Source organism: Bradysia coprophila, assembly GCF_014529535.1.
Source record: "Bradysia coprophila strain Holo2 chromosome X unlocalized genomic scaffold, BU_Bcop_v1 contig_26, whole genome shotgun sequence".
Classification (NCBI taxonomy): domain Eukaryota; kingdom Metazoa; phylum Arthropoda; class Insecta; order Diptera; family Sciaridae; genus Bradysia; species Bradysia coprophila.
The window spans coordinates 4,600,543-4,614,079 of NW_023503313.1; the positions used below are offsets into that span (position 1 = coordinate 4,600,543).

At 35.0% G+C, this 13,537-nt stretch overlaps 1 protein-coding gene across 4 annotated transcripts in view; it reads right to left on the reverse strand.

Annotated features, from left to right (window-relative positions):
• Positions 1-1,036: 1,036 nt before the first annotated feature.
• LOC119069346 (sodium-coupled monocarboxylate transporter 1) overlaps positions 1,037-13,537 on the reverse strand; it is a 32,604-nt gene continuing 20,103 nt past the window's right edge. For 3 of the 4 annotated variants that reach the window (XM_037173416.1, XM_037173417.1, XM_037173420.1), the window contains exons 2-13: positions 8,082-8,292; positions 7,855-8,002; positions 7,516-7,690; positions 5,261-5,396; positions 5,040-5,199; positions 4,685-4,903; positions 4,438-4,564; positions 4,158-4,225; positions 4,007-4,085; positions 3,841-3,945; positions 1,914-2,053; positions 1,037-1,835 (exon numbers count right to left, since the gene is read on the reverse strand). In XM_037173416.1, the coding sequence (XP_037029311.1) occupies positions 1,448-1,835; positions 1,914-2,053; positions 3,841-3,945; positions 4,007-4,085; positions 4,158-4,225; positions 4,438-4,564; positions 4,685-4,903; positions 5,040-5,199; positions 5,261-5,396; positions 7,516-7,690; positions 7,855-8,002; positions 8,082-8,292 (1,956 nt within the window). In that variant the 3' untranslated portion in view covers positions 1,037-1,447. Of the gene's footprint in view, positions 1,836-1,913; positions 2,054-3,840; positions 3,946-4,006; positions 4,086-4,157; positions 4,226-4,437; positions 4,565-4,684; positions 4,904-5,039; positions 5,200-5,260; positions 5,397-7,515; positions 7,691-7,854; positions 8,003-8,081; positions 8,293-10,262; positions 10,396-13,537 lie in introns of those variants that run through there. The other variant, XM_037173418.1, reaches the window with a different exon arrangement.

A 13,537-nucleotide genomic window follows, 5' to 3' on the forward strand; every position in this document is an offset into this window, starting at 1 on the left:
AGCCAAAGGTTGAAGGAAAAAACGCTTTGAGCATCTTGAATGTTTTTCATACAGCGTCCTGCATTAAAACTCAAAATTGTTTTAAGTCTCTACTATGTAAATAGCCGCGCAGCGAGACTTTTTTTATGAACTTAGAAGATATACACAGCAAATGAACAAACAGAATTAGGTTGATAAATACATAAGGCATATGAGAGACATCAACTTCAATCGATATGTCTTTAAGTTAACAGAATTTCCAGATGAACTCTAGAAGTTCCAGGGTGGGCTCGCAAGATTTCAGGGCGGGCTCATTAGCCCATTAGCCCATTAGTAGCTACGGCCCTGTTGCTGCAAGTAAAATTATTTGACTATTCGGCAAGCCTCTATGTTCCCATCAAATGGCAGTAATATATATTGATGTTTATACTGTCTAATTGAGCTTATCCTCGAGCATGTGAGGTGTTTACACGTATAAAACACTGTGATTGTTATACAAACGGTTCAAATGTTTACATTTGTTCCAACATCAAGTTTATTTGCATATTGCATTCACTTGAGCAGACCAATTATTTCCTTCGTTCGAAAAGTATCGCCAACCATTTTTAACACAAAAAACCTTTAACTTCATTTGTTGCAACAATTCAATCGACCATATATAAGACCACATTAATCCAATTTCATCGCACTAGTTTTTCTCTCGTCGTTGACGCAAAAAGATGGTTTCGGAAACGTAAAAAATGCAAAATGAAATGCGGAAAAATGTTCGAAACCAAAATTTGTAATTGATGATGTCAATATCGTTTCGAGTGTAGTTTCCCATCTCTGAAATGCAATTTAAAACTTTCCACAATATAAAATAGCTGACGGCTGTGTGTGGTTTTGCTGTAAAATGGTGACAGAGAACTTCGCGAAATGACTATAATGAAATGTAAACAGCATAAAACCATTCGACAAGCGCAAGCGAAACGCGGTAACGGTTGCAGATTTATTGCACTGAAGGTACTCCATTGCATTTTAACTGGGTGAGGAAAAAAAAATGCAAACACAGTCGACGTTAAGTGTAAAAATATTTTATAATAATTCATCTCAGTTTGTTGGGACGATACCAATTTTTTTTTTTTTTTTTTGAGAGCATTTGTCTACAATCTAAATCATTTAAATCTACTACAAAATATCAACATTTTATGAAACCGGTCGTCGTTTAAATTTAAAAAAAAATAATAAAAATTATTTCAATGCTTAACTAAAATTGTGCATAAATTATAATAGTCAAAAGTTCAGGCTTATACAACTGGGCGCAATAAGAGACACAAAAAAAAATCATTTCAATAAATCCACGCTTATCGATTAAAAACCTAAAATATTATGGCAAAATCATAATTCCTATTAATTCGATCAGTTGGATGAAACATTTAAAAAAAACGACAGAAAGAAATCAGAGAAAAATTACAAAATTGTTAAAATCTTATTCAGGAATTTGTCGATAAACCTCTTTCGGCTTCAAGTCAAAATATGATTTCGATAGAGCTTCTTGATCGACTTGAGTAATACCATCCGATTCAATATCGTTAATATTATTTGTAGCCTTTGTACTATTTGCATTTGTGTCCGATTCAATTTCATAACCCAAATTATCGTGTTCGTTCACTTTGTTCTGTTCGACGTCTGACTGCGACTTTTTGTAAAAATAATTTCTAAGTTTAATCACTGCCGGATTGAGCAGTTTATCGTCACATTGTTCCTCTTTGTTGTAAGTCAATTTGCTGACAATGCATGCAACAAATATTGTAACAAATGTTCCCAGCGCACTGTAATACATATAGCTCATACCGAATACGGACGAGAGTGGTGTTCTGAAAAGACAAAATTGGTACAGAGAACTGGTACAGACATAAAATAAATTTAATTTTTTGCTGGTGGTGGCCGCTTACCTTTCTGGTATGGTTGTTTCGTGTTTTAGTAGAAATGAATTTTCATTATCTGTCCAGCCAATTTCAACGGGACTTGTTTGGGACAACCAGCTCGCCTCTGATTTCGTTATCCACGGAGAAAATGTTGTATTGGTGCATCCCTGTTGCGAGCACAACACACAAAAAATATTGTTATTTGCTAATTGAATTTTCGTGTTGCCGTTCCCTTTCATTAAACGAATTCGCATATCGTTTGGACCTGCTTTTAATAGCTTTACCAGTTGAAAGAAGCATAAATGAAATGTGTCGTTTTTTGTGTCTTGGAATTATTATGTAAATTTTGGAAAATCGTACGCTTAGATAGTCGTGAAAGTTGATGAAGGGAAGTAAACATCCGCAGAGAAACAAAAATCGTGCGACTGATTTACACATCTCAATGTTGAGTTATTTTCTATCTTCGTGTGATGTTAGTGGAAGTTCCAGTCTGGAAGTAAAAGTGAAGATCTTCCACAACAAAGGGGGTAAACGTATCAGAGTGTCTGGCTTCAATATCTTTATTCTTAGCGCTGTCAGCTGTAAAACGTTTGTTTTGTTTTCTTATACGAGAACTAAACATCCACTGTAGTCGACGTGTGTCACCGAAAGGAGTTATTCTGAGGGATTCTTTTGAATTTCGACTGACCGAAATCGGCGCTATTTTTTTCCGGGACTTTTTTATATATGCCTAGTTAGGCCTTGGTGCCTAGGCCCCAAAACCAGTCTCAGATATTTTTGATATTCCATACCTGGCTGGTTGTAAGCGGCCAAAAGTCGAAAAATGAGGTTTCGTAGTTCGGATTTCATTTCCGTAAGGTGGCGAGGACACGGGCGTGTATGGGTTCGTTGGAAAGCTGAGGTCAAGTACTCCTGGGGCAAATATTAACTTCATAAAATTTGCTGATAATCGGCCGAAAATATGACTTCTGGAAAATTTCTCAGAATCGATGGAACCTCCGTGAACTTTGATGAGAGCTGTGACCTCACTAATGCAATTATTTGATAAAATTATTACTTATTGTGAATGTGGAAGGCCTCAGCTTTACAGCGATACGCATATTTACTAGTTTGGCGGAGTGAAACACACAGTTTTCATCTGTTACGTAGTCACGTACCAAACTACTAAATATGGATATCGGTGTAAAGCTGAGGTCCTCCACATTCATAATAAGTAATAATTTAATCAAATAATTGCATTAGTGAGGTCACAGCTCTCATCAAAGTTCACGGAGGTTCCATCGATTCTGAGAAATTTTCCAGAAGTCATATTTTCGGCCGATTATCAGCAAATTTTATGAAGTTAATATTTGCCCCAGGAGTACTTGACCTCAGCTTTCCAACGAACCCATACACGCCCGTGTCCTCGCCACCTTACGGAAATGAAATCCGAACTACGAAACCTCATTTTTCGACTTTTGGCCGCTTACAACCAGCCAGGTATGGAATATCAAAAATATCTGAGACTGGTTTTGGGGCCTAGGCACCAAGGCCTAACTAGGCATATATAAAAAAGTCCCGGAAAAAAATAGCGCCGATTTCGGTCAGTCGAAATTCAAAAGAATCACTCTCTACGAATTCAAGTGCTTAACAAAATACCGTTCATGCGACATTTAAAAACAAGATATAGACGGACACTATCTTCCTCACCCTACTATAAGTCTGAAGCATATGCTTTATAGCTCCGCGCTAAACTGTACATTAAGATTTTTGCTATAAGTGCTGTAGTTGATGCTTTAGTGATGAATAGAGTGTATTGTGTACGGAATACAATGGGCTCTGCTACCCTTCAACTGTACATCATTTCACACTTTTTTTGTCGAATCGCTAGAATTATCTTTATGCAGTTCATACAGTTGCAGCACTTGCATGAACATGAACATCGCCCAGTTTCAACTTGCACACTTCTACTCACCTCAGTAGATGTTGTCAGTACTTGAGACGGTAAATCCATGATGTAGCTTCCAATTGTGAATGTTCCAGTTATGATATGCGATGTTATCATTCCTGCCGCTGCACCCTAATGCAAAATGTCAAACGTTAATATCATAATCGAGTTAAATAAGTTAATTTACGCGAACCTTCCAGTTGGCTATTGGGACGAGAACAGCTAACAGAAACACTCCAACTAACGGGCCCGTTGTTATCGAACTGGTCAACCTGGATATCAAGTGGACATATTTACATTAGGAGTAATTTATGGTGTCGCTGTATGAGTCGAACAAAACTTACATAGCCACTTCGATTACACCGGATAAGAGACCCACACCAAACGCCACTCCCAATGTTATGAATGCGTACTAGAGAGAGAAAAAAAAATGGAAATTATTGGTGCGACTCTTTTCGGTCATCGTTCGTACACCGAACTGCATGAAATTCGATACGGCTGAACCTGTCTCAATAATTGACTCTGAACAGTTTGCTAAAAGTCCCTCAAGATAGAAACATCAATAATGTCAATTCAATTGGGAAATTCAGTGCCGAATTAAAAACGAAATCCAATAGAACTCACCACTATGCCGACTATTTTGATCATTGGCAGTTGATTTTTCTCTTTCATACTTCTGAATCGCGGCAACGGGGCCAAAAAGTCCTCCCAAGTAACTGTTGCCACCGAGTTAATATTGGACACGTTAATGCTGGCAAACGAAACGAAAGGCAATTCGTTATGTTAGACAAAACTTATTTCAATTTAAAAAGAAAATTTCATTTCACATATAAAACACATAACACATATAGGAATAAAAATGGGAATTTACCACAAAGCTCCATTGAACAACGCCGCCATGAACAATCCTAAGCATCCAGGAATGTACATTAGTTTGTCGTGTACAAAGAACGGTAATATTTCATCATATTTTGTTATGTAACCGTCTTCTAGGGGATCACACTTGATGTATGTTGAGTAAATGACCATACCCACTATCCAGGGCAATGTGAATAAAACAGCAATGAAGGGTACGTTGGCATACAGTGTGCTACAATTTATCTTTATCAATTTGATATTTTTTCTTTCTACTTTTTTTTTTGGTTTTTGGTTTTGCAGAGTTGTTGTACAGTTTTTACACAGCAAATTTTATGTTTTACGCTCTAGCTATATAATGCCATACTAACCGTTTAACCTCCTTTTCGGATTTCATGCTTAAATATCGTTGCACTAAATTTTGTTGACAACCGAGAATACTTAATGAAATGAATAATTGACCCAGGTAAGCCGAGCCAGTGTCCACACGCGTTGTTAAATCACCGGTAAATGTGAATAATTGTAGCCTGCCTGCAATGTTCAGATATTAAAATAGAATCCATTGTCCATGCTTAATGTATCGATGCCGTACCATTATCTCGATTGATGTTATACACTTCGGCAATGCCACCACTTTCGAAGATACCTTGACCGATTACCACTATTGAAATGATAATGATTGTGATACCTTGGATGACGTCGGCGGTTATAGCTGCTTTCAGTCCACCCTACAGTTTAAATGATAATGGATGTTTGATTAAGGGAAATGGAAAATTTCATGTTCAATTATGGAAAACTATCTGCATTACCATTCGGCTCCCTTTACAGTCAGCGTAAACGTTTTCCAATATATGACTCGAATTTTTCCTACATTTTCCTATTTTTACCTAAACTTTTCGATTTTTCCAAATTTTCCGGTTTTTCCCAAATTTTCCGTTCCTTTTAAATTGCCAGATTTTTACTAAATTTTCCGTTTTTTTCTGCAACACTGTTACAATATAGTGTAAACACTGTACACTGTAAACTCCCATAAATGAAAACCATTTTTCGGAGCAATTTTTATTGCTCTTAAAAATTAATCGCCAAAATCTGATTTAGCAAATGATAAACCACTCAAGGCATGTGTTCCTTATACCAACAAAACCTAATACATTATGTAGCGGACTTTATATACGGACGAACTGGGTCTCCTAATCTGTCTTTGAAATTGACGACTGTAATTTCATTTCAACTATAAAAACTGTTTATGACTCTGTACGTACAGCATGCTATTTTCTTTTGCGTTCATATAGCTGTTTCAGATGGTTGTCGTTTTGATATGAATGCACTCACAGAAATTCGTGTGGCAAAGCATAAAAATAATAATTTATCACAATACACCACCGACCGTACTGTACGTACATATTGAGCAAAACAAAAATAATTTCATTTAATTTCGGATATAACAAAAAAGTAATCCAATTCGACATGATTTTAATAAATGAAAACTATTAAACTCATGTCGACAACTAAGGTCAGTATAATGTTGAATGCTGATATACAGTGTGATGTATCAACAATTTGCAACGAATATTTTAAAAGTAAATAAAAAAAGCCATTGGGAGTTACCACCATCCAGCATTCTGTTAAATGCTGTGTGTTAGTTTAATGGTCTTCATTTATAAAAATCATGTCAAATTGGATTACATTTTGTTTGTTATCCGGAATTAAATGAAATTATTTGTTGTTAAAAATGATGTTTTTTCATACGAAAATTTGTGTATTGGTCCTATGAATTTCAGAGTATATTGATCAGTGAGTCGGAAGAGCTTTAGGTGTAGATAATTTGAACGGTTCACAGGAAATGGTATTAACTACAACAAATGTTCGGACGTAACACAAGTTCATTAGTAGAGCCAAATGTGAACAACGGCGTAACATTAATAAATTATAATCTGCGAATAGTTTCACACTCGATCATTAGGCTCAAAACACACGAGCCATCGAAAAACTGTTTCAATCAAAATTGTCTTTGTTATAATTTCGTTAAACATCAAATAGCAAAGAAAATTTTGGTCGAAACACGTTTGCGATGCCTCGTGTGTTTTGAGCTTAAAGCTCAAGCTAAACTAAGTTCGCTGCTCTTGTCTCTACTCTTTGAGACCATTTCATTATGGAAATATTTTATTGCGCCAGTCGTAAGCTCAGCGATAAACCTTATTGCCATCTATGATCTACTAGGAGCGAACCTAGTAGAAGTCGAATACCAACGCTTTGCGAAAGTTCTACCTTCAACTTATTAGCTTGACAGTAATATTAATTTTGTAAAACTTTTTTTCACGAACCCCATTCTCATTGGCTAAACAAAGCTTTAGACCTTCAGTGGATCTTATGTCTACAAGAACCGTACTCAAATTCGAAGCACGAAATTATGCCCAACTACTACTTCGTAAGTAACTTTTACTTTTTTTACTTTTTTAGTGTGTGACCTAGCAAAGAGTCAATGGAAATAACAGGCTCGCATGCCACATTGTCATATCAAACAAATCGGTTACAAATAATGTTTATAATTAGTATCAATCCGACCGCAGCGTTATGAGTCGAAGAAAAAGTTCGACCCTGGCAATGTTTTACATTAATTATTTCGGTCAATGTTGTGTAATCCGATAAAAATTCCATACAAAAAAACTATTGCTACGGCCCCATAATATTGAAATGACAGAAAGTCGTGACATCGATTTCCATTAAATTTAATTGAAGAAAGTTTTCATTCGTTGATTTAGCATAATATACTAATAAGCTCCGTCGATATTCATGTGTTTTCAATCGATTTTTTATTTTTATTTTATCAATAAAATAACAACTTACCAATAAAGTGAATAAAATACAAATGGCTGTCATTCCCAGCAATGTTATCCAATAAGGAACGCCACCCACCGTATTTAGAGCGACACTAGGTGTATAAAGTGTAATACCCATTGCAAAGATATTTCGTATAATAAACGAACCAGATGCAAGACATCTCACTAATCTGCTCTTAAATCTGAAAATTCCAGTAAGAAAACGCAAATTAAAATTTACAATTTTTTACTCTGGTCTTTCGCGTTACATAAGGACGCATCTAGAACGGGGTGACCTTTTTCCGTATTAATTCCATTCACAGTGACTTTAAATTAGATTCATGTTCCACAATTTCCATTAACTCACCTTAAATCTAAATACTGATACACAGAAGTTATAGCCAAATTGAAATAAACGGGCAAAAAAACCCATCCCACCAATGGGTACGCATTCAATAAACCATAAATTGTCTCCCACATACCCGCACCTCTGTAATACAATTCACTCGGAAATCCTATAAAAACAATATTTTCCCATTTTTATTTATCCATTTTCATCCTTTTTATAGACTTTTTTTTTAAATACCATCATACCTATAAAAGCTCTTACACCAAGTGATCCCCTTGCTATTGAAAGCATAATAGCAAACATAGAAACCCGTCCTGTCGCGAATACATAGTTGGCTTTTGTTTGCTTTTCCTTTCTGCCTCTTATGTCATTCCATAATGGATATAATGTGGATCCGATAATGAACAGTGCAAACACTAAGTAATCCCATATCAATGAGGAAAATTGAGACGACATCTGTAAGGAAATAAAATTTTCCAATAATTAGTGTTTCGCAAATTATATTAATGTCATTAACTGTCTACACCCGAAGAAAGTTCGTTTATGCATCGCAAAAATAAACAAGTAAGCAAAATGATGAGTGGTTATTTATATGCCAAAGAATCAAATAGCTATTCGCCGAACAAGTGCCGCAATGGATTTTCGCAGAAAATTGTCAGAACAAGACGAAATCGTATGTGTAAAATATCCATTTTCGCAAGTGTTAATTTTACGTTTTCATCAAATCAACGCACCATAAACTAGCGTATCTGCATTTCAGGTATCACAATCTCGGATTTGACTTACACTTAATAAGGAAAAACTTTGAAATTTTCCTACAAATAAGATACATCCATGTCATGTCATTGTTAAAAGTGGTGTGCAAATGTTGGTGCGTTGATCCAATGAATATTTATTCAAACAAAATAGTTTTCTCAACTCTGAGACTCAGTGACGAAAAGTAAAACTTTCATTGGCTTTCATAAGGAAAACGTCTCTGCGCTCTCGAGTAATAATCTTAACATCTAGCTGCCTAAAAAAGCATTTATCACTATTGCTAATAACTAATAACCATTTGTGCGATTGGCAATTAAATATGACAGTTTGTCATGATAGGCGAGTGGCATTCCGCACTTCTTGGATTGAATCGACTAAATTTAAGTGCAGCAACCCCGAGACGAGCTAATTATTTTCAATTCTATACGATTTAGCCCATTTAATGTTAAAATAATTATTTGACATACTTTTCCGCACTTGTATCGAAATGAATGACATTTGCGTTGACTGCGTGTCAATTAATTTTTTTAAAATTATTTCGACGTTTGTCTATTGTAATTGACAATTGCAAAAAAATAGGTATTGTGTGAGCACACGTCCGACATTTCCATTGAATATTTGGGACTAGTGCAAGAAAAACCGAGTCTTTGTTTCGACACAATTAAATCGCACATTCGCAATAAAAACAATCCAAACACACTGCAAATATTCAAAAAATTAGTCCAACAATAATAAGCGATTATCGTATCACTATTCCGTCATACATTATACGGCCGATGCATATGCAACGAAAACAAAACTTTGATCCGCTTTGTTTAAATGGTGCGTTAGGTGCCTACAAATTTTTTAGTTTTTGAATGATTACCCAAAAACCGTTCTTGTTAACACTACTTTATGTTCATTCTATGGTTAGTTTTCGCTGACACTAATTTTACGCTTTTTTAAGAGCTAAGTCAGGCGTCTTTCTCCCAAAAATTGATATAGAAAATTTCATTGACAAAGGATTTTCAATAAGGAAATCATCTGAGGATTTTCTTTACCGTTTTTCCTGGATTTCTAATGACTTTTTTTAGTTTTCTGCAGATTTGTTTTCTTTGATTTTTAACCGATTTTTAAAAGATTTCTTAAGCAATCTGTGACATTTCTACGCACTTCTCTTGTATACATATTCTCACCCATCTGAACTAGCTCACAGAAACACAACACTTCATAGTCTTCCCCTCTCACATATTTCACAATACACTTTCTCAGGCTCATTTCCTTCTGCCAAATTGTTGAATGGTACAAACGCTCACGGAAAACATGTTAACTCATCGAAAATGAAAAGATGTTGCAAACGATTGACACTTTGACTGTTTTACTTAATTTTAATAAAACATTTTATCGGAAAAAATATTTTTCTAGTTCTATTATTCTATGCAAAGTGACTTTTTGCGTTGATACCTGTCACGTTTTGTAAAAGCATGTTGTCAGTTCACCCACCAGCATACCTTAACCTGTCCCACGAAACGTTACGAAAAGAAAAAAAAATTATTTGTGTTTCTGCATTTCGCGTAGACAATATGTCGTTTTGTAAATCGCGATTGTTATTCAACGACTTTACGGTTGAGAAAAAGAAATGAAATCTTGGAAAAATGAGTGCGACAAAACACTTTAGAAAGAAAACCTACAGCGAACAATCATCAATGCACGGCTGAACGCCGAAAAGAGTACGTCTTGGTGTTGAAAAATGCTCGGTACGTTTCACATGTAAGGTGTTTCTGGAGACAAATTAAGAGCCAATGATTTTCTGTGATATCACAAGAAATGTAAAACTTTCTCTGATTATACGTTACAGTCAGAGGCAGTAAAATTTCAGCTGATCCACGCAAACAATCAAAACTAATTATTCGTATTTATACGGTTTTACCACTATGAAGCGCGTGCGTGAACCGGTATGAAACGTTTTGATCAGCTGTTGCAAATTCATGCTGAAGGTTCACTGTCTCTGACTGTAATTACAAAAATGTTTGAATGATAGGAAATTGTAGTTCGTTTTACATGTTGGTAAAGTGAAGATGCGAACGAGTAGATTTTCTTTCAGCAAGACGTAACCTTGCTGAACGCGTTACACAAAGCACTACAATGTGTTTATTTATAAAACTATTTAGGAAACTATTTTGTTTTTGTTTGTTTTTTTTTCGAGCCTAACATATCAACACGACTCTTATCATCTATTATGTGTTGTTTGAAGGTCGTCTAGTCAATTTTTTACATTTCCACCGATTTGCATTTATTTTTATCGAATAGTAAAACGTGTAAAATGAAGCATACGAAGCGAATATGTAATGTTTGATTGAATGTTTCTACAAATTTCTCTCAGTGTATACCTTAAAGACACACTTTATCTAAAATGGGGCACACAGTAATGTGCAAAGAAGATATTTAAACACGCATATTCGAATTGATAGCACACAACAAAACCGCATATGAAAAGGCTTACGGAGAAGAGACTGAAAACGACACATCATATTCCCAGTACATTTAATATATACGACATTAACGTGGCCGTTCAAACGAAGCAGTATGCCATATAAGAAAGTTTCGTCAATTTGGTGGCTTAATAGAAAAGTTTTGCGTCTCAAAGTTTATTGTATTCGCTTTATATGATTACAAACACAATATTCGAGCAAACTAATCCGATTAAAACATCGACTTTCATTAAAAACTAAAAAAAAAAATTAATTTACCCAACTATGTTTGAGCAATCCTTGTGAATTTGGCCAATAAATACAGTGGAAACGTTTTTCTCTAATCAAAGTTTTCCGTTTTCGGGGTGAATCAATGGAATGGTTTGCTCAAGTTTCTCGAAAGTTTTTTTTTTATTTGTTGGTTAGAACTTATCGCTCATAAACTAATGAAAATTCACGATGCGTTACGAAATTTTCCGTCTTGCAATGAATTTGTAAAATTATTGCTATAAAAGGGAACAATTTATAACTTAGATTTTACAAAACAATTATGTGGAATTCAATGCACTGATGATCACCTTTTGTTTAAATATTAAACAGGACCAGACAGATATATACACACTTGCGGGTAAAATCTATTTTTTATCGTCTGAATGATATGAAACTTATTTTGAAATAAAACACTAATAATAGCTCATTGAATATATATATATATCTGTTAGAACCATTGCGACAATCAATGGTTTGATTTTTGTTAAAAATTTTAGACGGAAAATTCGGTGACCTTTTAGCTATTGATTACCAAATGTATTCCGAATAATTTATGAAAAGTATTTAGAAATGAAAAACGAAACTGGGAAAGTAATGACATTTTCTGTGAAATGAAATTTTATGTGCGCCAAACGTAAATTGAGAAGTTTTACGAGAGGAATAAAATATTTTCCGCGGATGATTTTCTTCGAGTTGTATACATCGAAAAACTTCCAATTTAATAAAATATCGAAAGAACTGAGTTTATTAGATTATTGGGAGACTGCTGGATACGAAACGTTCCGATTCGGTCGGTCATATAGAAAACAATTACGATATTTATTGCAATAACAGTAATAACATCGGAGTTCGCGTTCGATATCACCAATATAAAGGTTACGCTTTCACAGAACATTAATTTCTTGAATGCCATTCCGGGCATCCCAGCACATATCTACTGCCGAATTTTTTCAATTCTCGAATATATACCATAAACTTTACGACGGTTTTACGGAAGAGTCGACCAGGTGTCGTACGTCTCGTACGTCTCGTAAACATGTGATAATACTCGCTTCGTTCCTGGTTAAACGAAAATTGTTCAAATAAAATTGCCACCTGGTCTTTTGTACAGCTCAATACTATCAACGAAAACGAGGACATGCATCATTTTCTTCACCAAAGTGAAGACGATAGAAAAGTAAATGAGTTCAACCAGGGCACAACGTGTAAGCTCTACCGTCGACTTCGTTCTATTTTAAAGTGGTTCTATTCTGAGATTGCGTAAGAATTTCAAAAATATCGCGCTTTTGTGAAGTTGGTTAGCACACAAAATCCAGTAGGTGATCTACAGTGAACGACATCTCAAATGTCTCACTGTCATTTTTTTCAGAGATGAATGTCATTGTGAATTTGCAATGACACAATAAAATTCTCATAAAAATTTGACAGTGAGACATTTGAGATGTCGTTCACTGTAGTCTTTTTTCGAATATAAAAGCCTATAATGATAAAATCGTATGAGCACTAAACTAGCAGGGGACACCACACCAAAATTGTATGGGGTGTCCCCTAAGCCAGATACTTCTTCCTCTTGATTGACATACTTTATGAACAACCTCTATAGAAAAATGTACCGACTGAAGTGAACTTTGCTACAAAAGATATTGACGCAAGCTGTAATATCTCGTGTAGTTTTCAGAATTCTTACAGTTTTTCCTTAAAAAATTGTATTCGAATTTCGACTGAATAAGTCAATCGATAATGAAACAGAATTTAATTCATAATTAATTCAACGTAGAATTTATTCATTTTTCTTTTAAGAAGAGCTACCCTATAAATAATACGATAGACGCGTCTAGGTTAATGGCGCCACCTATAAATGAAGGTATTACATCGAATGTGAAGCAAACCATTTTATAGCTGAGAAACGATGCGAGCAATTATTAATTACATCAATTCGCATACCAGTTTTCAGTTATTAATGCAACGTTGCTCCACGGTGTACGTATAATAATAATACAAAAAACCGATGTACGAGGACCGACATTGATCGTTTGTTTCAGTCTGACTTCCACTGTCTGTTCAATATAATTTTTTTGTATCGTTCAAGCTTCATGACACGTATTCGTATCAGCACAACATTATTGACTTAAATAGAAACTCTTTTCTTTTTAGAAAATTAATTTTTAATTCTTTTTAATTGCCGCTCTGTCGGGTATCTTTTGATTGTTACTGTCCATCCAACG